Consider the following 23,885-nt stretch of genomic DNA (forward strand, 5'->3'; position numbering starts at 1 on the left):
CCCTTGCCCAGCACAAGCCGCTGCGGCCCCGGCGCCGGCCCCGCCCCTCAGAACAGAGGAGCGCGGAGACTGGCCCCTCGTGCGCCCGGCTCCGCCCAGGACCCAGGGAAGCGGCTCATGCATATTAATGACGTGGAGGCGAGCCTATCTGGCGCGCCTTGGGGCGCAGGCGCAGCGGGCTGGGGCCGAGCATGGCGGCCATGCTCCTCGCGCGGGGCGGCAGCGCTGCGGCCCGAGGTCGGGAGGGGCGGGCGTTGGGGGCAGAGCGCGGGAAGGGGCCGGGATGCCTGGCCCGCGCGGGGGGGGCCTGGAGAGCCGGGCCCGGGGCAGTGGCGCGCGCTGCTCGCCTCACTCACCGTTCCGCCAGTGGGAGCGGAGCCAGCGGCGGCTTCCCCCGCAGCGCCCCGCCCTCGCCCGGCTGCTTCCCGGGGGGCCGGGCCCCGGAACAGGCGGGGGGAGGGGTTCACTTGCCCCGTCCTGGTTGCCGGCGCTGCCAGTTGGCGCCGAGCCCGGAGCCCCGCCGCCCCTGACCAGCCCGGTCGCTACGAGGCGCTGGGCCCGTGAGAAGGGGCAGGAGCCGGCTGCTGTGGGTGGGACGAGGCTCAGGCCCCCTTCACCTCCCCCCGACGCGCTGTACTTCACCTGTGGCGCGACTGGTAGGGCCCCTCGCCGTGGTATCTGGGCGTCTAGCAACCTTTCACCTGCTGAGCCTCACGACCCCTGGGACAGACGGAGAGGAGGGGATGCGACTGATTTGCCCAAAGTTAACCGGAAGGGCTGGAACCTGGGTCTCCAGCGTCCCAGGCCAGTATGGAACTGCTGGACCATTATTCCTTTCTGCTTGGACTTCCTGGCTCTAGGGGCATGGCAGTAAGGGCTCCCCTTCACCTCCTCCCCTTACTTTCCAGCCCTGACCTTTGGGTGCTTGCGACAGCTGCACACAGTGTACCAGACAGTGGAGTTACCAGAGACCCACCAGATGCTGTGCCGGACGTGCCGGGACTTCGCCGAGAAGGAACTGGTTCCTGTTGCTGCTCAGCTAGATAAGGAGCACCGCTTTCCTGATGAACAGGTGAGTGAGCTCATTTGTGTAAGGGTTGGGATGATGGTGTGCAGATCTGGTCGACCCCATCTAAAAAAGATATATTAGAATCGGAAAAGGTACAGAAAAGGGCAACAAAAATGATTATGGGCATGGAACAGCTTCCATATGAGGCAAGATTAATAAGACTGGGACTTTTCAGCTTGGAAGAGAGACAACTAAGGGGAGATATGATAGAGGTCTCTAAAATCATCACTGGTGTGGAGAAAGTAAATAAGGAAGTATCATAGAATCATAGAATATCAGGGTTGGAAGGGACCCCAGAAGGTCATCTAGTCCAACCCCCTGCTTGAAGCAGGACCAATTCCCAGTTAAATCATCCCAGCCAGGGCTTTGTCAAGCCTGACCTTAAAAACCTCTAAGGAAGGAGATTCTACCACCTCCCTAGGTAACGCATTCCAGTGTTTCACCACCCTCTTAGTGAAAAAGTTTTTCCTAATATCCAATCTAAACCTCCCCCACTGCAACAAGTGTTATTTACTCTCTCATAATCCAAGAACTATGGGTCACCAAATGAAATGAATAGGCAGCAGGTTTAAAAGCAAACAAAAGGAAGTATTTTTGATCGTTTTGATTGCGGGGGGAGGGATAGCTCAGTGGTTTGAGCATTGGCCTGCTAAACCCAGGGTTGTGAGTCTAATCCTTGAGGGGGCCATTTAGGGATCTGGGGCAAAAATTGGGGATTGGTCCTGCTTTGAGCAGGGGGTTGGACGAGATGACCTCCTGAGGTCCTTTCCAACCCTGATTTTCTATGATTTCCTCACACAATGCACAGTCAACCTTTTCAACTCTTTGGCAGAGGATGTTGTGAAGGCCAAGACTACAACAGACCTCAAAAAAGAGTTAGATAAGTTCATGGAGGATAGGTCCATCAATGGCTTTTACCAAGGATGGGCAGGGAGGGTGTCCTTAGCCTCTGTTTGCCAGAAGGTGGGAATGGGCGACAAAGGATGGATCACTTGATACCAGTTCTGTTCGTTCCCTCTGAAGCACCTGGCATTGGCCAATGTCAGAAGACAGGATATTAGGCTAGATGGACCTTTGGTCTGACCTGGTATTGCCATTCTTATAACTGTGTCCCAGCCTCACCAATACATGGCCTGACCTCTACATGCCTCCCTATAGATACAGGTGGCCCAGCCCTGAGCTCAGCACAAAATATGTTCAGTTTAAATCTGGATCACGCATGTCAGATGCTGCCTCGTGCATCACACTGAGTATGCTGTTCTCTAGCTCCGTTGTGTCATGGTGTCTCTGTATGTGACCACTGCACAAATCAGCCTGATAAATCAAAGCTTCAGAGTTCTACACAAGTGATTCCGTCAGTACATTCAGACGTTATATTGTACTACCTGTAGGACACACTGTTTACCTTAAAACCATAAATTTTGCCAGCCATTGTGCATGTTAATTGCCCTTCTGTGTCTTCCTCTCTGGACTTTGGTACCATTGAGTTTTCTCTTCTCTCCTAGCGACTTTCCCCAGGGCTGCTGTAGTTAATACAGCATGTGACGCATCTGACTTGGAAAATCAATAAAACACTTTAGTAAAGAGGAGACCGGTCACACATTGCAGCAAAATAGTGTATCACAATAAAACGTCCATGTATTGAGCATAGTTCAGTTCATGAAATGAATGAAAACTAACAAGAGAATCATCTTGCCACGGAGAAGCTGCACATTTCATTTCTTGACCATTAGAAGCAGGAAGGGATTGTTTGAGGTTCCAGTGTACCAGTGTCTAGACGTTTCACTTTTGTGAAAAGAGCTCCGCAATCTCTTGCTGCAGTACCAATGCAGTTGGATGGCTTAAAACAATAACTAGATTGTTAACGATCAAACATGCTGTCCTAGAAAGCAAAATATTATTGCCGTAGCCCACAGGCTTCAAATTGAGTGTACACAAATAAAAGGCACATTTTTTCTCCCCAGTTTGAGCCACTGGTCACCCTAACATGTCAGACTCGAAGAAAATAAATTAAAACGAGTATCCTCCCCTGGTTTACTGATCACCCTTGAGGTTCTTACAAGTGAAAAGATGTTGACTCTAATGTATTTCCCCCCACTGATGCTATTAACATTTTCTATTTCATTCTATGGCATTACATATAAAATTAGTCAGTGTCATTTGTTCATGATCACTTTATAGTCTCCCTTTCTGGATTTCATATAATGGCTCAGAGCCACAATATTTTGGAGGCAAATACAGGCAAGGGGAACTTTTTATTTAAAAATTCAAAAACAGTTTTTATGGGAATAAACAGAAGGTCCTGGCTAGATTTCAAATAGTTTAATTCTTACAATAGCTAAATGTTAGGCCAGAGTACCTGGCAATGTCATAAAATACAAGATCAATCCTGTTGTTAAACCATGACAGTTGCTCAGCAATGTACAAGATACATACACAATTATTGCCCAAAGAGGTTAAGATTGAGAAGGCAGAACATGTTGGGTACCCCAGAGTGGGGAATATCTTGAATCGTGTTAGTACTAATTAACTTCTTGTAAAGACAACCTCAGTGTGACAACTAAAATTGCTTTCCTGTGAACTAAAAGCCTTTTTCTTAAGTACCTTTAGGATGCAGTATAAATAGAGTGAAAGATTTAAAGGTATAGTTGCAAGGACTGGATCTGCTAGATTTCTCCTCAATCACTTCTATACAGTGTAATGAACAGAGCTTTGATGGGGCGTGTGAGAATAACCTAACATTATGGTTCAGAGTGATTCTAAGTTAAAACAGGGCTAGTCTTTGCCTCATGTGGCAATAAGCATAGTCAACCTCAGGTGACATGCCCTTAATCAGTAAGGGCTGCATCAGTTCTGAGCATCTATAATTCCTATTGAAGTCACTGTGAGCTGTGGCTGCTCAGCAACTGTTGAGATCAGTCCCCAACTAAATCAAAAGCAGGTGTGTCCTTTGTGTACGCTTTATAGCACATCTGTGTATGCAGGAGCTGACCCAGTAAAGAACGTGCTACTGTTACTAGCTGATCCTTGCATGTCTGGTATGTGCATAGGTGCCTCCGATACTCTGGAGTGAAGAAGTGGTTGTTTCTGTTGCTTGTGGTCAGGTGAATGAACAGAAACACATCTGGAATGTGCATGTGCTCAAGAGCACCTATGAGGCTGGGGCTGTGTGTTGCTGTACGTATGTACTTGCGGATTTGCCAGGGCATCACTGATGTAGAGACTCTCTGGCCTGGTCTACGCTGCAGTGTTTTGTCAACAAAAGTTATGCCACTTTAATTAAAGTACTTTAATTAAACTGCGGTTGTATGTCCACACTATGCTCCTTATGTCAGCAGAATGCATCCACACTACCAGCTCTTGCATCTACACAGAGAGCAGTGCACTATGGGTAGCTATCCCACTCTGCAACTGGCTGCACTGCGCTTTGGGAAAGGTTTGTAGTGCTTCATGGGGCAGGTACAGCATCACATGATGCAGGTTTCTCAATCCTGTTGTTCCATGGGCATTGTACCAGATTGCCAGCCACTTTTCAACTGAAGTGGTTTTTTTGCGGGGGAGTGCATGCGTGTGTGTGTGTTGGGGGAGAGACAGAAATGGAGTGTGTGTTGGGGGAGAGTGTCTTGGCATGCTGTCTCTAAGTTCAGACAACAGCCTGAACAACCAATCCTGGGGAAGGGGGACACCCTCCCCCCACACACATCAGCCCCCAACTCTGCACAGCAGTCTCCCCTCTTTCCCCCTACCCCTCCCAGCAACCTGATTTGCCTGCCTGCGGTTCTGTGATTCGCTCCGAGTTCTCCCACAGCTGCCTCAGCAGCTCTGAGAGCTCTCCAGGCTGAGGAATGTCAAAGCTTCCTGGAGTTTTGAAAGGGGAGGTGTGCATGCCTGCAGGGCAGCTGAGTTCAAAACACTGCACAGAGTGGTCATAGCAGGCATTGTGGGATACTGGGGGAGGCCAGTTATATTAATGTAACGAACGGCAGCATCTACACTGGCTCTTTGTCGACAAAACTTCTGCACAAAAAGCCCTATGTCTCTCGTCGAGGTGGTTTTATTTTGTCACCAAAAGTGGCATTGCAGTGTGTACACCTCCACTGTTTTGCAATCAAAAGCTGCCTTTTGCTAACAAAACTCTGCAGTATAGACAAGGCCTCTCACTTGTCCATTTCTCCTTGTCTAGGTGAAGAAGATGGGTGCCCTTGGCTTGCTGGCCATGGATGTGCCAGAGGAGTATAAAGGCGCAGGACTCGATTACCTGGCTTATTCCATCGCTGTTGAAGAGATCAGCAGGGGCTGTGCATCCACGGGTGTCATCATGAGTGTCAATAATGTAAGACCCTCCCACTGTCTGGGAAATGGGGTGTGTGGAACCAGTCCTAGCAGCCAGGGGTTACTCTGCCAGTTGAGTAGCGTGAATCTCAGTGCTGATGGGCAATGGCATCTGCCTTTGCTGAGCCTGGAGGGTGGGTCCTGGTCATGATGGTGCTGGACTTTTGGGAGTTGTTGGTTCACTTTTTCTTGCAGAGTGAATTAACATGACTTCTGTCTTCTTGAAGTCTCTGTATTTAGGTCCAATACTGAAATTTGGTTCTGAAGAGCAGAAGCATCAGTGGATTGCTCCCTTCACCAGTGGAGACAAAATAGGGTGCTTTGCCCTCAGTGAACCAGGTAACATGGATGTTAATGTTCCTGGGCTGATGGCAGAGAATGATTTCCGCTTGTAAACTTCCCTCTTTGTAACGTCAGCCAGGGAGCAGAACTGTAATGGGTATGGGAGCTTGGAGTGAGAGAAGCCTCTGAGGGGATGGCATTTCCACTCCTAGTTTATTGTGGCTCTGTGAGGACAGAGGGGAGATGGAGCTGCCCCCAGTAAAGCATGTGCCACTGTTGTTAGATGTGCCGTAATTGGCTAGTGTGAGGGGGAGGGGCAATTCTGGAGCCCCAGGCCCAATCCCCTGGGGTGCAGAAGTTATTGGTTCTGTTGCCTTTGGTTATGAGTGAGCAGGAATACTTTGGTTTTGTTTTGCATGGTGCCTTGTTCAGGAAATGGCAGTGATGCCGGAGCTGCTTCCACAGTGGCACGGCTAGACGGCAATGAATGGGTCCTGAATGGCACCAAAGCCTGGATCACCAATGCCTGGGATGCCTCTGCTGTCGTGGTGTTTGCCACTACAGACAAATCCCAAAAACACAAGGTGAGCTCAGTGGATTATAGCCTTCCATGCAGTTCTTGGAAGTAGCATGTGGAGCACACATCATGGGGTTGTGAAGTGTGGAGCACTTGGTAAAAGGCTCCATAAGATTACATTGGACTGTGGAGTCAAAGTGAAGAGCTGGGAGAAGCCTGTGTCCCCTCAGAAGGGGGGTGGCTGTGTGGGATGCAGTGCTGCCAGAGGGGGTGTAGATGGATGGTCTATCCCATGGGGCTCTGAGTTCATCTGAGAGACACTGGAGCAGAGCTTATTGCAGGGAGGAGTATTTCATTCCCCCTTAATGCCCTTCATCAGTAATTCCCCTCTGATCCATCACTTTTCTTCTTTCCCACTCCCTTCCCATGGCCAGTTGGATGGGTGGGTGAGTTGGGATTAGCCTCGTGCTTCCTAGGAGAGCTCTGCCCAGCTGCATTATGAGAGGTTGGAGGCAATTCTAAGATCCTGCATCTGATTCCAGGGCATTAGTGCATTCCTGGTTCCTATGCCAACAGCTGGACTCTCGCTGGGGAAGAAAGAAGACAAACTAGGAATCCGAGCCTCTTCCACAGCCAATCTGATATTCGAGGACTGCCGGATCCCCAAGGCCAATCTGCTGGGGCAGCAGGGGATGGGCTTCAAAATTGCTATGGTGAGAGCCAGCTAGATTTGTGGGAAGACAGGGTTGGTGCAGGACTATATCCATATAAACTGTTGTTCAGCCAATGGTGTGTGTAGTGACCCCTTCTTGGCAATTGAGGAGCACCACTGGTAGGTCTTGCCTTTGTGGAGCTTATCTGGCAATCCTCAGGTGTAGGAATATGAGCAGATATGAAGCAGAGGTCCCTTCCAACTCTGAGAGGGAGAGCCTCCCCTCTCACCATCTCACCCTACCTTTGCTGATCTGCCTGTGGGGAAACACACAAGGCCTTTTGGATGCTTCTCTTTAATTCCCTCTATGGAGGAGAGGCAGAAATTCATACCTTGCTGATGCAGAGAGGATACCTTTTGGAGTTCATCCAGATATAGATTAGATTAGATCTTATTTGGGGAGCATGTGTGACTTCTGAGGAACTGAAATCTTGGCACAACAATGAAGATAATGCCTGAGGAACAGTATGTGCAGTGTAGCAGGACTTCTGAACTTCTGGGAGCACTGATTTAGCTCCAAGCGGGGTTGGCATAACAACTAAAGATTGACTCCTACAGTCCATGAGCTAGACTCATTCCCAGGCTGTCTAAAAGTCAAAAATTGGGAGGGCTTGGGGAGCACCTGTCATCAGTACCTTGATTTAGGTAGGTCTCTGCCTCCATCATCCTTCCTTCCATTCCCAGACTTGTCTCACCGCAAGGGAATTTTAGGACACATTATTCTGGAATTAAGTTTCAAATACACCTGAGATCGATGTGGAGGTTTCTGCTGGGACCCCTTCTTATAAAGAGGCCTCTTTATGGGGTGGGGTTAGCAATGTTCATTTACAGAAGATGTTGCAGTGTTGCAAACTGCTGCTATTTTGAATGAAATTCTGCCTGGTTGAACAAGGAAGGAGCAACACTGACATGAAATGCAATGCTGGAATTGTTCCAAGAAAATTCAGTTAATTGGGGGTTATAAAGATGCCAGTACCTTGCTGGGGTGTGTGAGAGAGACCTAGCACAAAGCTGCGCCTCCCTGAACAGGCCTCTAACTAGTTACCCACTTCAGTACATGCAAGGGAAGGAAAGCTTGTGTTGCACTTCAGAGTAAGGGAGCGAGCTGTCTCTTGAGAGAGTTGGGCCAAGACTCTCTCAAGTGAGTAGTGATTTGTTTTTTGGCATGTTATGTTTGATGGCTTAAAGGAGCCTGATGTTCGGAACTTTGCACTTTCTGAAAATTGGGTCCCTCTAAGATGTGTCAAATTGGGCACCCAAAATCACTTGTCCTTTTTGGAAATTTTAGCCACAGTGTTCACTCCAGAAAGAGACAAAAACTAGAGCTGCTTATAGAAGTAGGGGGAACAAAGATACAAAACTAGATTTAATTTGTCTAATTTCTCTTTACTTCCCCCCCCGTTCCTCTGTCATGCTTTCTCCCCTTCTGATCTCAGTATCTATCTGGGATGTACTAAATATACTGAGGATTTTTATTTTCATACATTGTGGGATTGTCCAGGGGGTGCCAACATGACTGCAGATTGCTAGCTCATACAGGTATATTCACCCTTCAGCCCACGGTGTGACTGGCATTACAGATGTGTAACTATTGTATGTGTCTCAGCAAACCTTGGATTCGGGCAGGATTGGGATTGCCTCGCAGGCTCTTGGAATAGCTCAAGGAGCGCTGGACTGTGCTGTGGATTATGCTGAGAAGAGGCTGGCCTTTGGTTCACCCATTTCTAAGCTTCAGGCTATTCAGGTATGGGTTAATAGAGTCCTGTGTCTGGTGACAGTAATTGAGTGTTTTGATAAGAAGAGTACTGCTGTATTAGTACAGTAGCTGGTCTGATCTGGGGAAGATAATGCACCTTGAACTCTGGACACCATGTGTGCAGGCAACTTAGATTTACACCTGCCTCCATGCACAGGTCTGGTTCAGTGGCTTGGGCACTTCCCTGTTACTATGGGGGGATGCTTTGGGTTTCTGAGAGGTTTGTCAACACATGTGCAGTGTGAAGCAAATGAGTTCTGCTCTCACATGTTTGTCTGTTGCAGTTCAAGCTGGCAGACATGGCACTGGCGCTGGAGAGTGCTCGCCTGCTGACCTGGAGAGCAGCCATGTTGAAGGACAGTGGGAAACCCTACACAAAGGTAGTTCCTGCTTTCTGTAATCTGCTGTTGATATAGCAATGAGAGGGATATGCATAGAATCTTAACTCAGTAGGGTTTATCTGGTCCAGCCCCTAGCCACCACGAGATCTCTCTTATGGTTTATCTTCCAGTGTTTAGTGCCCTCTGTTAGTCTTTTTCTGAGATTAACTAAACATTACATGGCATCCCCCTTGCCTAAGTCAGTCAGGGGGAAGGCCAGGTCATAGGATTTCCTGCAAAGTGAATTTACCACCAGTGAAAGGTGTAGTGTGATAACCTTGGCAACTGAGATCCTCTGTCCACAAAGCAAAGTGAGCATAAGCACTATTCCCTCTCAATGAATGCGATGGCCTCCTGAGACTGGCCCTTATTATTGGATCTGGGACCTGCATCCAGTTACCTTCTCCAGAACTCCCAAAAAACCAGATGTTTATAAAAAAAAAAAAAATCTTGCACCTGTCACAAATGCCACATTGTGGAACAGCTTAAATTAATATAAAGGGGTGATTCAGTAGGTGACTTGGAAGGGTCACCACATCAAGGAGTTGCTCTAGTTATACCTTGGATCACCTAAAATGCTGAGGTCTTGATAGTCTCCAGCTCATTCTTTAATTTCACAAATTGACCCTGGCTCCCCATCTCAGTCCTGTGAGTAACCCCAGAGCTTCATGTCCCAGGCATGCAGAAACTCAGTATCTCTGTGCTGTGCATGGGAGATGGTATTGCAGCATATGTAGACATACCTGAGCTAGCACTGATATAGTTACATCAAAGCTAGCTTGCATAGCAGCAGCATGGATGGTCCAGGGCTAGCCTATGCAGCTGCTACTGCTGCTATTGCCAGGTTTCAGAGTAGCAACCATGTTAGTCTGTATTCACAAAAAGAAAAGGAGGACTTGTGGCACCTTAGAGACTAACAAATTTATCTGAGCATAAGCTTTCGTGAGCTGTAGCTCACGAAAGCTTATGCTCAAATAAATGTTAGTCTCTAAGGTGCCACAAGTCCTCCTTTTCTCTTTGCTATTATTGAGCTAGCTTAGCTCTGTCTGTACATGCTGCCTATCAGGATAAAAACCCTGCCCTGTAAATTAAGGTGCACTAATCAGAAGACCGCACTTGTGCTATCACCAGAGGGTTGTGAAAGTGTACATGGGATTCTGACTGCCCTGGGGAGCCAGAGGAGAGCTCACTTAGAATGCTTGCTAGTTAAGCATAGATGTGAGGGCCCCCCAGGTAGCACCTCTTTGTATGTCTGGCTGAGATGGAGAGTCAGGGATTGAATCCCTAGACAGAGGTCAGGTTAAGGACTCTGGTCATCTACTGTGTGTATCCTACAGCAGCTATTGCAGGGTTTCTGCAAGGACATCAGTCTAAACAAATGTTACTGCCACACTGTGCAAATTCCAGCCAACAAACTGAAAATGCTCATTATGCACTTTGACTAAATTTCAGGTTCTGTTACTGCTCCTGATCTCCCCTGCCCTGTTGATATTTAAAAAAAACGACTTGAGCCAAAGAGCTGTCAAATGAATCACGGACACAAATGGAGGAAATTTTTTTTTTGGTCCTGGGTTTGTGACAACAGTACAACATAGGGAAAAACTTTTCACAACTGTATTTAAAAAACAATAACAGTGAGGCCAAGAGATTAGCATGGTTTGGAAAAATAGCTACAAACCTTTTTGCTTCAGGGCATAAGCCAGCCCCTGTCTGGAATGAGGCAGAAACCACTCCTTTGGGCATAATTGTCTGTGTAATAGGGTTTTACAACAGCTTCCTCTAGACCATTGATCTGGTATGGCAATACCCATCTTCCATAAAGTGCTACATAGTGAAGCCTAATTTTTACTTAATTTTCCATCTTTATAGTTATTTTTAGCTCGTGTAAAATTAAGTTGGAGACAGCAAAATGGAGAACAAGACCCAGAGCTATGTTGTGCCACTTTGACTATAAGGGGTTTTAAAATTTGTTATATATGTGATAGCATGAAAATAACATATTTATTTAAATTGTGTAATGTAAAAAAGCCACCATTATATTATAGAATAAGGCTGTATTGCATTCTGATGTAAATGGCCTCATCACCCATTAATACACCATTCCATCTTTGAATGTGAGTATAATTGTAGACATGCTTGCTTATCACTGACAAATCAAGGTTCCAGTAGTAAAAAGCCAGCTCTCAGGGCTTCAGCAACTTAAGTGTGTCCTGGAGCCAGGTGCTTTTTCTTAATTTGCTGTGGCTATCTGCCAGCAGCACCAGGGTTGGCTCCAGTCCCTCTTGACAGTTGCATCTTCTAATCAAACATCTGGAGATGTCTTACCAATAAATGCTCAAATTCCAGCATATGATTAAGTATGTTTAAACACAGAGGGTGTCAATTCTGGCTCATGTGCATGAATATTGGTACTGGTGCCCTGCTATATACATTCTATAAAAAGTATCTTTGTTTTTAAAGGAAGCTGCAATGGCCAAGCTAGCTGCATCAGAGGCTGCAACTGCCATTTCCCATCAGGTAAGAATCTCTCCCTTCTTACCTCTCTAAGGCTAGTCTGAGAGTGGTCTCTGCTCCTGCTGTAACACACAAGGGGAGCCTGGGGGATAAGCTTGTCTAAATGTGACTCTTATAACTGATGGATAATAGCTGTTTATCTATTTAAATGTCAGAGTTGTGGAAAGTTAGACAAACTTTTGTACTGGTGACCCCTTTCACATAGCAAGCCTCTGAGTGCAGCCCCCCCCATAAATTAAAACCCCTTTTTAACACCATTATACATGTTGAAGTGGGGTTTGGGGTGGAGGCTGACAGCTCATGACCCCCTTATAAAGCTTTGTCAACATGGTAAGTAAATATCCTCCCATCAAACATAGTTCTCAAGCAGTTGGTGAAGTGCCCAATTATCTATTTAAAAACCTAATCCTTCCAAGCCTAAAATTATCTATAAAAGAAAGAGCTTAACTTTCTTGCTGAGGAACTAAGTTTTGTATATACACCCTATAAAGTATTCCTCTCTGGCCTTGGTGCTTACATCTGTTTAAAGGCTGTGGGCTATTCTGTCCCCTGTGTAAAGTCCCTTCAGCTGCTAGGCCTAGAACTGTATGGCAGGCTCGAAGCCCATGCAGAGTTATTCAGGGCAATGGTGAAATATGCTACTGTTTAGGTAAACACCACTTCAGTTTCTGTGCCTTTGACTAATGCTGTTATCAGCTACAGGGAGGGTGAATAACTCAAGACTGTGTCCTTGGTACAACATAATTTGCCTCAATCTTGCATCATGCTCCCTGCAGGGTGTGCTGGATGCCTAATCAACAAGCCTTTTGATCCCAGCATTGGCATCTATGGCCTGGACTTCAGCTTTGCTGACAAACTCAAAACTGGCTTCAGCAGAAGTATGATGGCATCATCCTTCCTGGCAAATGAGTAGTTCCAGTTACCAAAAATGCTAATATTTTCTACCATTTACAGAGAAGGGGTCCATGAGGTGCCAGCATGACTGATATACCATGTGACCTCTCTGGTTGCTACTAGACTAGGGTCACTCACATGAGGATTGCACCATAAAGGCAATGTCCCTTGGAGCCTACTAGTTTGGTGGGAACAATGCACCAATTCTTTGATGTAAGACTCACTGCTTTTGTTTTAGGCCATCCAGATCCTGGGAGGGATGGGCTACGTAACAGAAATGCCAGCAGAACGCCATTACCGGGATGCTCGAATCACAGAAATCTATGAGGGGACAAGTGAGATCCAGAGACTAGTGATAGCAGGGCAACTGCTGAAGGAATATCGTGGGTGAAGAAGAGCGAGATCAACTTAAGTGCCTTATAACAACTGCAGAAGGGCTCCTAGCCTTTGTCCTGGATGAAATGAAGTGGAAATTCCCTCATATCCTTAATCACCGCCCCTCTTTGAGAAAGGGGATTGGCCAACCCAATTGAATTGCCTTTGTAAGGGTTTAGGGCCAAAAGTCAAAGGGAGAAGCAGCATCTATTTTAAGCAGGTATAGTTTCAACTCTGTTCTCTTACAAAATCTATGGAATCAGTCTTTAGCCCTGCCAGCTAAGATTTAGTTCCCCTCACAGGGTGCTTGGTAACTAATGAATAGTAGGTATCCCCATGATTTCATAAAACTTCAAGGCCTTATGAGGGTATAATGCACAGGCAGGACATTTGAAGTTTTATTTTAGTACCTGAATGTGGACTATATTTTCTAAAATTGTGTTGGTTGGTGGGTGATCTGGTTGCACTACCCCAGAATGATTGTTACACTACCTCATCAGGTTTGCTCACTAATGAATTCCAAGTGTTTGACTGTGCTAGCTGTGAGCTCTCATTAGATGGATTTTCCCTTAATTACTGCAGCAAAGGGTGGGTAGTACCTGGCTTGTTCTCACAGGATGAAAGCAAGTTGAGTTAAAGCACTTGTAGGCTGTGGCTTTTTTAAAACAGCACACATTCAGTACCTACTCAAGAGTGTTGCCCATATGCCTTGTCACCACTAAGACATTAAAATGCATAGAGATAGAGTTAACTGCCCAGGTTCCTGGCTTCTCAACCAGCCATTACTTGACAGTAACTTCTTCCCAAAAGTAAATTATCAAACCTTATATTTCTTTCAGTTTAGGATATTAGTGAAAGCAGCAGCTCTTTACACTAAAGATTTTTAAACTGCACACACTCGAACCACCCTTTGAAAAGGAATGCAGCATCTGGACTATAGCTGTTAGTCCTAATTACTAACCATTCTTTTTGAGGGAGGGGCTATTTTTGCATTAATTACACACTGACCAGCCATACACTTAAACGTCACTGTGTGAAAACCTTGTTTCCAGCTACAAGCTTGATGGGAAGATGACTTCACAGCAGCTGGTCTTAAACGAACATACTTGAAGACTAACTCAAATTGGGGTTACTCTCCTTCCCTTTTGAAGGAAAGCTCACACATTACTGGTCACAGGGGCCATAAGAAATATTTTCCTGAAGCCCACTAGGGGGCAGCTTAGCGCTTTAGGAAAAAATCTTGTGGCTTTTGAAAGCTAGTGCAAAAAAGGAAATATAGGGATGGCTAACCAGGCAGGAAGTGGAACAAACCTGCTATTTCTGGTTAAAAACCCCAGAGAAATGTAAATGCTAATTAATCAAGTAAGTTGAACGAAGACTCCATGTTCGCTCCACACAAAAGCAGCATCTGGAAGTTCAAAGCCTGTTGAAGGGAAACAGCCTTAGTAACATGCAGAAATCAAATCACTCATTTGTATTAAGACAAATATGGTATTTATAGCTTTCCCAACTCTGTCACTATGTGTAACTGTCCAATTTCTTCTATTTGGGAAGTAGAAAACATATTTCTACAACATTTGGGACCTACAGTTCTGGCTGGACTGCAGATCTGTTTGTCTTGCTGTTGAAACAAAGCAGCTCTGGTAAAAGTCCCTTCTTACAGTTTTAAGACTGAATTCAGAGTCTTGTGGCTGCTGTTTTCTCCTAGTTATAGCTCTGTATACTACCATAAATTATTTCTCTTCATTCTTGGCAACTTCCAAATGGTTGTAGTCTCATGTCCCACCTTGTTTACTGGAAGCTATATATATTCACTTCTTACAAGGGGGCAGTTAACTTAAACAGTTGCTGTCCAAAAGTAACATTTCCTAAATTACTGTAACTGAAAGTTAAGAGGAGAGCATCTCTATTTTTTCTCCCAAGTTGTTGTTGGCAGGCTTCCCCCCACATTTTAAAACTTGAGCTAACTGTGCTGTGATGACACCCTAAACCATCCATGATCAGCAACAGACACTGAGTTTGAGGAGCTTCAGGACAGTGAAGGGCTTACATGTTTAACCAGGCCTCTCAGGGTATGTCTGCACTGCCATTAAAAACCCATGGCTGGCCTGTGCCAGCTGACTGGGGCTTGTAGGTCTCAGCTAAGGGGCGGTTTAATTGCAGTGTAGACATTCAGGCTTGAGCTGGAGCACTGGGTCTAGCACCCTGCAAGGTGGGAGGGTCCTAGAGCTCATGCAAGCCCAGATATCCACACCACAATTATAGCCCAAGTCAGCTGGCCTGGGCCAGCTGCAGGTGTCTAATTGCAACATAGATGTACCTTCACAAGCTGCAATGACTTGGCTGAAGTAACTACTTGAGGTCAGTAACACACCTAATCCCACATTGGTGGGTGCTGAACAGAAAAACATATCAAATTATAAGCTTTTGCTGTAGATAGGCTGCACCCAGCTCAGAGAACTCACTGACTAACCATGTAACTATATGAACACGGTCACATAGGTCATGTCCAGGCTTATGAAAATTTAAAATACTCCAGTGTACTTCCCTCTTCTGTTACCTCAAACATGCCTCACAAAGGATGGGAAGAGATGGTGCTGGAAAGCTTTTTCCAGCCCTAACTGCTGTAGTTATGGACTGGGACCAGTATATCTTAATGCTTACAATGCTGCCGCTGTTCCAGCATGCTGGCCAACTGAATATACTCAGGGGCAAGTAAACCCTGGAAGTACCTACATGCAAGGCCTGCCACAGCTCTTATGGCAATCTGATGACACAGGAGCAAACCACTAAATCTCATTTTGCTAAGCAGCTACTGTTTGCGATCAGCTGCTTTAGAAGGTAAGTCTCTGTTACAGACAAAGCAGGAAAAGACTGCTGCATTTACAAAAACAAACATTTTGCAAGATTCAGCAGTGGGATTTTAAGAAGAGAGATCTCCCCCTTCCCGCAGGAAGCACTAACCTGCCTAGAACAAGGATAGGTGGGCCAGGCCAGCCTTTGAGAAGAGGCTGTGTTTATGGGTGAAGTCATGTTTTTAGTGGTTTATGAGCCGAGCCAAGCCAAAGCCCCAAAATTGGGGCCCTGGAAAGATCACACTGGAGGAGAGGAGAAGGGCACAGCTGTGCTTTCCATTCCATTTCACAGGACTTTGGCTTGTTGCCCTATGAAGTTGTAAGTGAACAGGAAATTAGGTACTAGATAGACTATTGGGAATGAGGGAAAAACCTTAAGAGATTTTCACACACAGGTGAGGAACACATTAGCGAACACGCTTGTTCTAGGGCAGGGAGAACTGGTCAGATGAAAGCAGTTGGGCTGCTCTTGCTTGCCTTGTGTTTGGGAAACGCCTTGCAAGGAATAAGAGCTTAGCTCTGCACTGGAAGCACTGCTGAAACTTTGTCCCCTTCCCTACAACTGTAGATGGAGAGACTGCTCGTCTTAGTGTTTTCAAAAATTTTCCCTCCCCCCACCCCATATAAAGAGTATGGATACCCATACATAAAGCAGGCAGTCTCTCTGTTCAGACTGAGCCAGAGACAAGTTGCTCTGGCTCATCACACCTAAATGTGCATTCATCACACACAAGTGAAGACCCCACTGATGTTTTATTATTTCTGTTTCCCCTGAAGAGTTAACTGGGGTGATTGGCTCCTGGCTGCGAGCAGCCACACCGGACTTACTATGTCCTCAGTGGCGCTGCACTCATCTGTGTGGGTCACTAGGATTTCTAGGGGCATATCCCATGGTTCTTTGTACTGCAGCAAGCTGGGCTATTTATCCCCAGTGAATTGTTGGAGATGTCATCTGTCCTTCTGGATACATGGGGGAATTGTAGGAAAGCACAGAGGACAATCAGCACTCAAGTGGATTCGCCTGTGTCTTCACACCCAAGTGGATGGGTTACCAGCTCAAGTGAAAGCAGCACCTGCGTTTTAACCTATATCCCCCAGAAGACGAGCTAGTCTGGATTGAAAATATCATGAAACTTGTGTGAGAGGGTTGTGCATGTGGACAGGGGCAATACTTGAGTAAACAGCCTGAGGTAACTCTGCAGTGAAGAGACACCCTAAATGTACAGTAAGAGAAATCCACTCTCAGCAATTAAAGAACAACCCATTACAGAGATAAAATAGTCCAGTGGGTAGAGCAGGGGCCTGGCAATCAAGATTATGGGTTTCCTTCCTCACTGCTATAGCTTTGTTGGGTTATCTTGCGCAAGACACTTTACTGCATGGCTCACTTTAGAGATCTGTAAAGAGGTGATAACACGTACCAATGTTTCAGACTTAAGTAGTGGGCGTAAAGCACTTGAGAGCATCGGATGGAAGTCATTGTAGATATAAGAAATTATTATTGCACAAGGATCCGTCTCCTTTCTTTGAGTCTTTTTTTGGCATTGTCTCATCTGCAGTTTGAGGAGAATAAAAGTAGCCATCATCATCATCATGATCAAGGCTGCGAGTTTGTCACAGAACTCATCGATTCCATGACCATGACCATGACTTCTGCAGCGGCTGGAGCACCTCCCCTGGGGGCTGCCTGAGGAGCTCAGGCAGCCCCTGGGCCAGCTGCACTGACTGCTGCTGGGGCAGTCTTGGGCCACCGCCCCCAGCGGGAGTTGGGGGGCGGGGGGGGGCTGTGGGTCAGGGCTGGGGTTTGGGAGGGGGTGAGGGTTCCCGGCAGTACTTACCTCAGAGGGGCTCCCCAGAAGTTGCGACAGCCTCTGCTCCTAGGCATAGGCACAGCCAGGGACTCTGCACACTGGCTCCGTCCCCACAACTCCCATTGGCTGCGGTTCCTGGCCAATGGGAGCTGCCGAGGCAGCGCATAGAGCTGCCTGGCCACGCCTCTGCCTAGAAGCAGAGGGAGGGGGACGTTGCCACTTCTAGGGAGTTGTGGAGCCAGGCAGCCTGCCAGCCCCCACCAACACCCCTTCCCCCAGCACTAACGGGAGTCCCGGGCCGCCCCCTCCACCCAGCCAAGATTCAGTTAGGGGTATATAGTACAAATCATGGACAGGTAATGGGCTGTGAATTTTTGTTTATTGCCCTGACTTGTCCATGACTTTTACTAAAAATATCTGAGACTAAAACAGCCCTAATCATGTTCAAGCTGAAGACGCCACACAGCAGGAATATGTTAAAATGTTTCAAGTACTCAACCTATGCATTTTTTTCCCCAAATGCAGCTTAAAAATAATGCACTATGCTGCCCTCCAGTAACAACTGAATACTCTAACAGAGGTATCCATTAGGGGTTGATTGTAGGTCCACTCTTATTTAATATTTTCATGAATTTACAAGTTACATTTGCAAGGGACAGTAAATTTGGAGTAGCAAAAATCTGTGAGAGCAAATAAAAATGGACCTGGACCTAAAGATTAGAGAAAATGAGATGCAACTTGGACATGTCATCATTTGGGTAAAACTAACCACTATTATATTCAATAAGGGGAAAATCTGGGGCAGGGAATGACACTCAGTGATTTAAGGGCAATGGCAGACTGCAATATAAAAGGACGACAGCAGCAGCCAACACAATTTTGGGGCTGCATTTACAAACATACCGTTACAAAGCACACAGACACTGCGTTTTCTCTAGCTCTGGTTATGCATCTATTTTTGAGCACCCAGATGTGCTGGGCACGTCACAGAAACAAGTACAGATGTGACCACACCTGTTATATAGAATTAAATACCAGGCACCTCATTATCAAAGTAACTGCAGATAACAAAAAGGTCCTGGAGGGACTGATTTACTGGAAAAGATTAAGAGTTCACTAAGTACTGGATTGGCTAAGAAACAGCTTTGTGGGGGATAGAATAGTAAAAAATGGGAAAGGTACAAGCAGCTAAGAAGGGAGAGAAGTTTACGATAATATATGGGGGAAACGTAGAAGTGTAGGATTAGAAAGGACCTCAATAGGTCTTCTAATCCAGTCCTCTGTGCTCAAGGGAGGACAACTAAGGGAATAACTAAGGAATAACAGAGTAAAAGGATTAAAAATAAAAAACCCACAACCATTTTAGATCAAATGTCAGGAAAAGCTTCCCGACAGTAACAGCTATCAGGCTGCGAAATATTCTCTAAGGGAAGTGATAACAATTCTACCCCTTGAACATTTCAAAATAGACTGCAACACAAGCAAATAGACAATAGGAAACAATCCTGCAGTGGCAGGAAAATTTGACTACATGACCCAATAGATCTTTTCTATCTCTAACTTCTACAGTTCATTAGACATTCCATTTTTATGGAAAACTGCAGACTGGAACGTGTTTTAGGGGAAAACCAAGAAAACGTTACAAAAGACACACTGAAGACCAACCTCCAATCTTGCAACGTTGACCTCAGCACCTGGGAGATCTTAGCCCATGACAAGATTTGACAGCAGCAGCCCTGCCACCTCAGACTGGAAGATTTTGAGAGCTTGTGGATTTCTGCAATCAAGGAGAGACGTGTGAGATGCAACAAGCTAAAAGCAGCACTAATTCATCTACAAACATCTTTACCTCTGGCACTTGCGGAGGCGGCTGCAGGTCCAAAATCAGTCTTTGGTCTTGTCAAGGTTCCTTCCCCACTCTGAACTCTAGGGTACAGATGTGGGGACCTGCATGAAAACCTCCTAAGCTTACTTTTTACCAGCTTAGGTTAAAACTTCCCCAAGGTATAAACTATTTTACCCTTTGCCCTTGGACTTCCACTGCCACCACCAAACGTTTATCTGGGTGTATTGGGAAAACGTTTGGAAACGTCTTTCCCCCCAAAATCCTCCCAACCCTTGCACCCCACTTCCTGGGGAAGGTTTGTAAAAATCCTCACCAATTTGCATAGGTGACCACACCCCCAAACCCTTGGATCTTAGAACAATGAAAAAAACATTCAGTTCTTGAAAAGAAACATTTTAATAGAAGAAACAGTGAAAAGAATCACCTCTGTAAAATCAGGATGGTAAATACCTTAAAGGGTAATTAGATTCAAAACATAGAGAATCCCTCTAGGCAAAACTTTAAGTTACAAAAAGAGACACAGACAGGAATATTCATTCTATTCAGCACAGCTATTTTCTCAGCCATTTAAAGAAATCATAATCTAACACATATCTAGCTAGATTACTTACTAAGTTTTAAGACTCCATTCCTGTTCTGTCCCCGGCAAAAGTATCACACAGACAGACACAGACCCTTTGTTTTTCTCCTTCCTCCCAGCTTTTGAAAGTATCTTGTCTCCTCATTGGTCATTTTGGTCAGGTGCCAGCGAGATTATCCTAGCTTCTTAACCCTTTACAGGTGAAAGGATTTTTCCTCTGGCCAGGAGGGATTTTAAAGGTGTTTACCCTTCCCTTTATATTTATGATAGGTCTCATCTCAGGACCCACAATAAGTGACTGTTGCTCATCCATCAAACTCAACTGGAGACTTCATCATATGTAGATGAAGCCTTCCCCGCCACCCCACCAAAAGAGGTCAACATGTAGTTGATTAAGTGATCCAGCAGTACATATCTATTTCCTAATTAACCATAGGAATGCAGGGGTGAAAGGGACCTCGAGAGGTCATCTAGTCCAGCCCATTGCACTGGGGGCCAAATAGACAAATACCTGTCAAGTAGGGCCTAGGTATAATGATTTTCAATGATATTTCTCCTTCTCAGCAAAAAGAAGGGCTTCCAATGAAAAGCCCAGGAAATGTCCTCAGTGAATAGTCCTACATCAGAGGCAACAAAAGGAAAAGCAGGATTTTCAAGAATGCCCATCCACTGGGCACAAGGAGGATGAAGCTTTAATACAGTACTTCTGGCATTTGATAGGTTAGTTATGCATCACTTAAAGAAAAAACCTTCCCTCAAGTTTGCATTATGCACAACTCTGTCCCTGCAGTGGTAGCACTGGACACCAAGTTGTTCTGTACGTTTTCTTTGCAGTATGGGCTTCTCTCAAAGGGGCTAGTAGCAGAGTTTGGAAACAGTGCATAAGAAAGGAGCCAACAGAACATTTTTCTAATACCGCTTGGCTGGACAATATTGGACACAACGTCGCCAGCCTGTATTTCTACCAGTTTGTCCACACTGGCTGGTCAAGCAGTTGGAAACAGATTTAATAAGAAGAAAAGGAGGACTTGTGGCACCTTAGAGACTAACCAATTTATTTGAGCATAAGCTTTCGTGAGCTACAGCTCACGTCATCGGATTTAAATAAGAACTCTGTTTAGATAGAATTTACACCCAGATTCTTAACTCCGATTAACTTAAATTTATTTTATATGCTTTGGGGCTGTAGGGGCACAACCTAATGAAAGAAAACAAAAAGAGGGAGAAAATTAAGACATGTCATGGCTAAGAAAGCACAGGGGCTGGAACTGTTCGACGTTACATTTCAGATGAATGAGTGCAGCACCTTTAACAACTTGCAGGTGTTTTCTAAACATAGAAATTTTCATTCAAGACATCAGGAGGAATGTGACCTTACAGGTGACCCACATAATGAGAAACTTTACAGTCTGATGCTGAATATCACTAAACAAGCAGTATAAAGCATTTATTAAACAGCAGATTTCACATTAATTCATAAGTTAACCATTCCAGACATCCTAGTTCAGGATGGTGCGAGACACATCGTATACTAATGATGTCCCATAGAACATTGCTGCCAACAGGCTCTGGCTCATAGCATTATCTAAGCTTTGGTCTACAATAGGTGGGGATTGATCTAAGTTATGCAACTTCAGCTACATGAATAACGTAGCTGAAGTCGATGTACTTATATTGACTTACCGTGGTGTCTCCACCGCAGTGAGTCAACTGCTGATGCTCCCCTGTCGACTCTGTTTGCGCCTCTCACAGCAGTGGAGTACAGGAGTGATGGGAGAGCGCTCAGTGATCGATTTATCGCATCTAGACTAGATGCAATAAATCAATCCCCGCTGGATCAATCGCTGCCCACAGACCTGGCAGGTGGTGAAGACATACCTTAAGTAAAATTATATTTATATACTATTGTACTAGCTATACATTTTTGGTAATATTCTTTTATTTAGCAAAGTTTTTAAGTATCCTAAGTAGCACAATTAAAAAACTGTCCTGCTTAGATGCAGTCAACTAACAGATAAACCAAAGTGACCTGGCTGGACCTTGCATTGTCAGTTCTGGATTCCACTGAAGAGATCTGTGTCAAACATATAACACAACTCTAAGTCACTGGATAGATTTAACCCATTTAAAAAACAAAAGGTGGAAATAACACAACTACCACTTGGGTCCTAGTTGTGATCTTGGACCGTGAGAAGCCTTCTGAAATCCAGAGAATCCAAAGAAGCTTGCAGACTGGCCGAACAGTAAGCTTGAGAGATGCCAAAAGAATTTGCCAGATCAAAAAGCCAAGGACAGAAAGTACTCTGCTCAGAGAAAGCCTGACAGCATAAGGAAGTAAAACAAGGGGGCTATTTTTACTTTAAAACTGAAGAGCTTTGTTTGGTCTTATGCAGGAGAAAAATACTATAAGGGCTTAAAATATATTAAAGTAAAAAGCCTAGGAGGGATGCTCTCATCTTTGCAAGTATAACCATTTTGTATTAAGAGCAATTATGCTTCAGAGAATCTGTCCCAGAGTTCAGCAATAGGTTAAGCAGTCTCAGGATATAACTATACTGCAATAAAAAACCCACTGCACTGAGCCTCAGAACCCAGGTCAATTGACTTGGGCTTGTGGGACTCGAGCTGTGGGGCTAAAAATACTACTGTAGACATTCAGCCTCAGGCTGGAGCCTGCGCTCTGAGACCCACACCCCAGTGGGGTTTCAGAACCTGGATCCAGCCCAAGCCTGAATGTTTACACTGCACTTCTTAGCCCCACAGCCTGAGCCCTGCAAGCCCGACTCAGCTGACCTGGGCCAGCCACAGATGTGCCGTGAGTCTTTTACTGAAGTGTAGACATAGCTGGAGTTCTATAACTAAAGGTTGCTCTTTTCTTTTATATATGTTATGATCTTAATCCACTTATGTGAACTGGTGCTGAACATAGCTTTTCAGGTCAGTTTTCCCTACCCAGTCAGCAGTTCTCAGCCTCCATTGAGAAGGCGATGCACACAGTTCAGTGGATTAGGTGCTAGAACTTGTAGAGGAAGTGCTGCGTTTATCGTTGCATCTGTTCTCTCAATGGGAAGTCGAAAGGAGGTTAGATGTTGCACAGTAGGTGGGCAGAGTTTAGACACAGAAAAGGAATGACAGGCTTGTTTTTTTCTGAATGCTGAACTAATCCTTGTTAAACATCTCCTTTGCTAGCCCTTTTAGAGTTCCAAGACATGCCTCTCTTCTGTGCATAACAAAGAATACTTGTATGGGCTTTCCTGGAATTGATCTAAAAATGCCAGGGAGGAAAAGCAAAGCTGAGGAGCTGGACTTTTTCCAGCTCTCTTTCACTTCGTCACAGCCAAAGCCATCCTGCGGTTTGCCTGCTCCAGTCACAACTGCATCATCATATTAGGGAGATGATGTATCATTATGCAAAATGTATGCATAGAAATATTTTCCAGATTAACCATAAAGGTAAAGATAGAAGGCAGGCCTAAGAGACTGACAGCACTTGAGGTGGAGATTAATTTCAAATAGCTGGAAGTGCTGGGAAAATGAAGCAGTGACCGGCTGGATCTGAACAAAGCTTCATTAATAAAAATTTGGGCAAACACATTAGCAGCACTGGTGATTATTATATTTCTGAACACTGATGTACAGATAGCCTACAACACCTGACACAGAAAGCTAATAGCAATGGACATGGTTCTACCACAATCACTTAATCCAATTCCCATGAATAAAACTGAACTTTGAAAGCAGCAGGCTCAAAGTAGTTGATTTGCTTCATAACCCAAGACCTAAGGCACCAAACTCTCCCCAAGAAATCAGTATAACAAAGTGAGTAGAATCCATAGTTCTGTACTTAACTGAACTGAAAGTTTATACGCAGTCCATGTTTATGTCTGGAGCATTGTTAGCAGAATCGCTGCTGAAGTAGAGAGAGAGAGAAACATGCCAGTGAATCTGGTAAGGACTTTCAC

At 45.4% G+C, this 23,885-nt stretch overlaps 1 protein-coding gene and 1 long non-coding RNA gene across 3 annotated transcripts; one reads left to right on the forward strand and one right to left on the reverse strand.

Moving 5' to 3' along the window:
* The first annotated feature begins 164 nt into the window (after positions 1–164).
* Positions 165–13,367, forward strand: ACADS (acyl-CoA dehydrogenase short chain). Its single transcript, XM_048821436.2, has 10 exons — positions 165–237; positions 909–1,072; positions 5,253–5,402; positions 5,629–5,740; positions 6,116–6,267; positions 6,743–6,913; positions 8,519–8,656; positions 8,953–9,048; positions 11,509–11,565; positions 12,695–13,367. Exons 1-10 carry the CDS (start codon positions 192–194, stop codon positions 12,845–12,847), a joined length of 1,239 nt encoding a protein of 412 aa, XP_048677393.1. The 5' UTR covers positions 165–191; the 3' UTR covers positions 12,848–13,367.
* LOC142069385 (uncharacterized) lies at positions 1,008–22,664 on the reverse strand. 2 transcript variants are annotated; one of them, XR_012665188.1, is made up of 3 exons: positions 19,163–22,664; positions 2,475–2,619; positions 1,008–1,132 (listed from the first exon to the last, which is right to left on the reverse strand). It is a non-coding gene; the product is annotated as an uncharacterized LOC142069385 (long non-coding RNA). The 2 variants fall into 2 exon arrangements; XR_012665187.1 differs by having other exon boundaries at positions 2,475–2,623.
* Between the last annotated feature and the right edge of the window lie 1,221 nt (positions 22,665–23,885).

This window comes from Caretta caretta, chromosome 15, assembly GCF_965140235.1.
Source record: "Caretta caretta isolate rCarCar2 chromosome 15, rCarCar1.hap1, whole genome shotgun sequence".
Lineage (NCBI taxonomy): Eukaryota > Metazoa > Chordata > Testudines > Cheloniidae > Caretta > Caretta caretta.

What these genes read in the sequence shown, in the direction of transcription:
- ACADS (XM_048821436.2), top strand. Translation starts at nt 192, where the DNA reads ATGGCGGCCATGCTCCTCGCGCGGGGCGGCAGCGCTGCGGCCCGAG. An exon ending in ACAAATCCCAAAAACACAAG is followed by an intron (nt 6,268 to 6,742) that starts GTGAGCTCAGTG and finishes ATCTGATTCCAG; the next exon opens with GGCATTAGTGCATTCCTGGT. An exon ending in CTAAGCTTCAGGCTATTCAG is followed by an intron (nt 8,657 to 8,952) that starts GTATGGGTTAAT and finishes TGTCTGTTGCAG; the next exon opens with TTCAAGCTGGCAGACATGGC.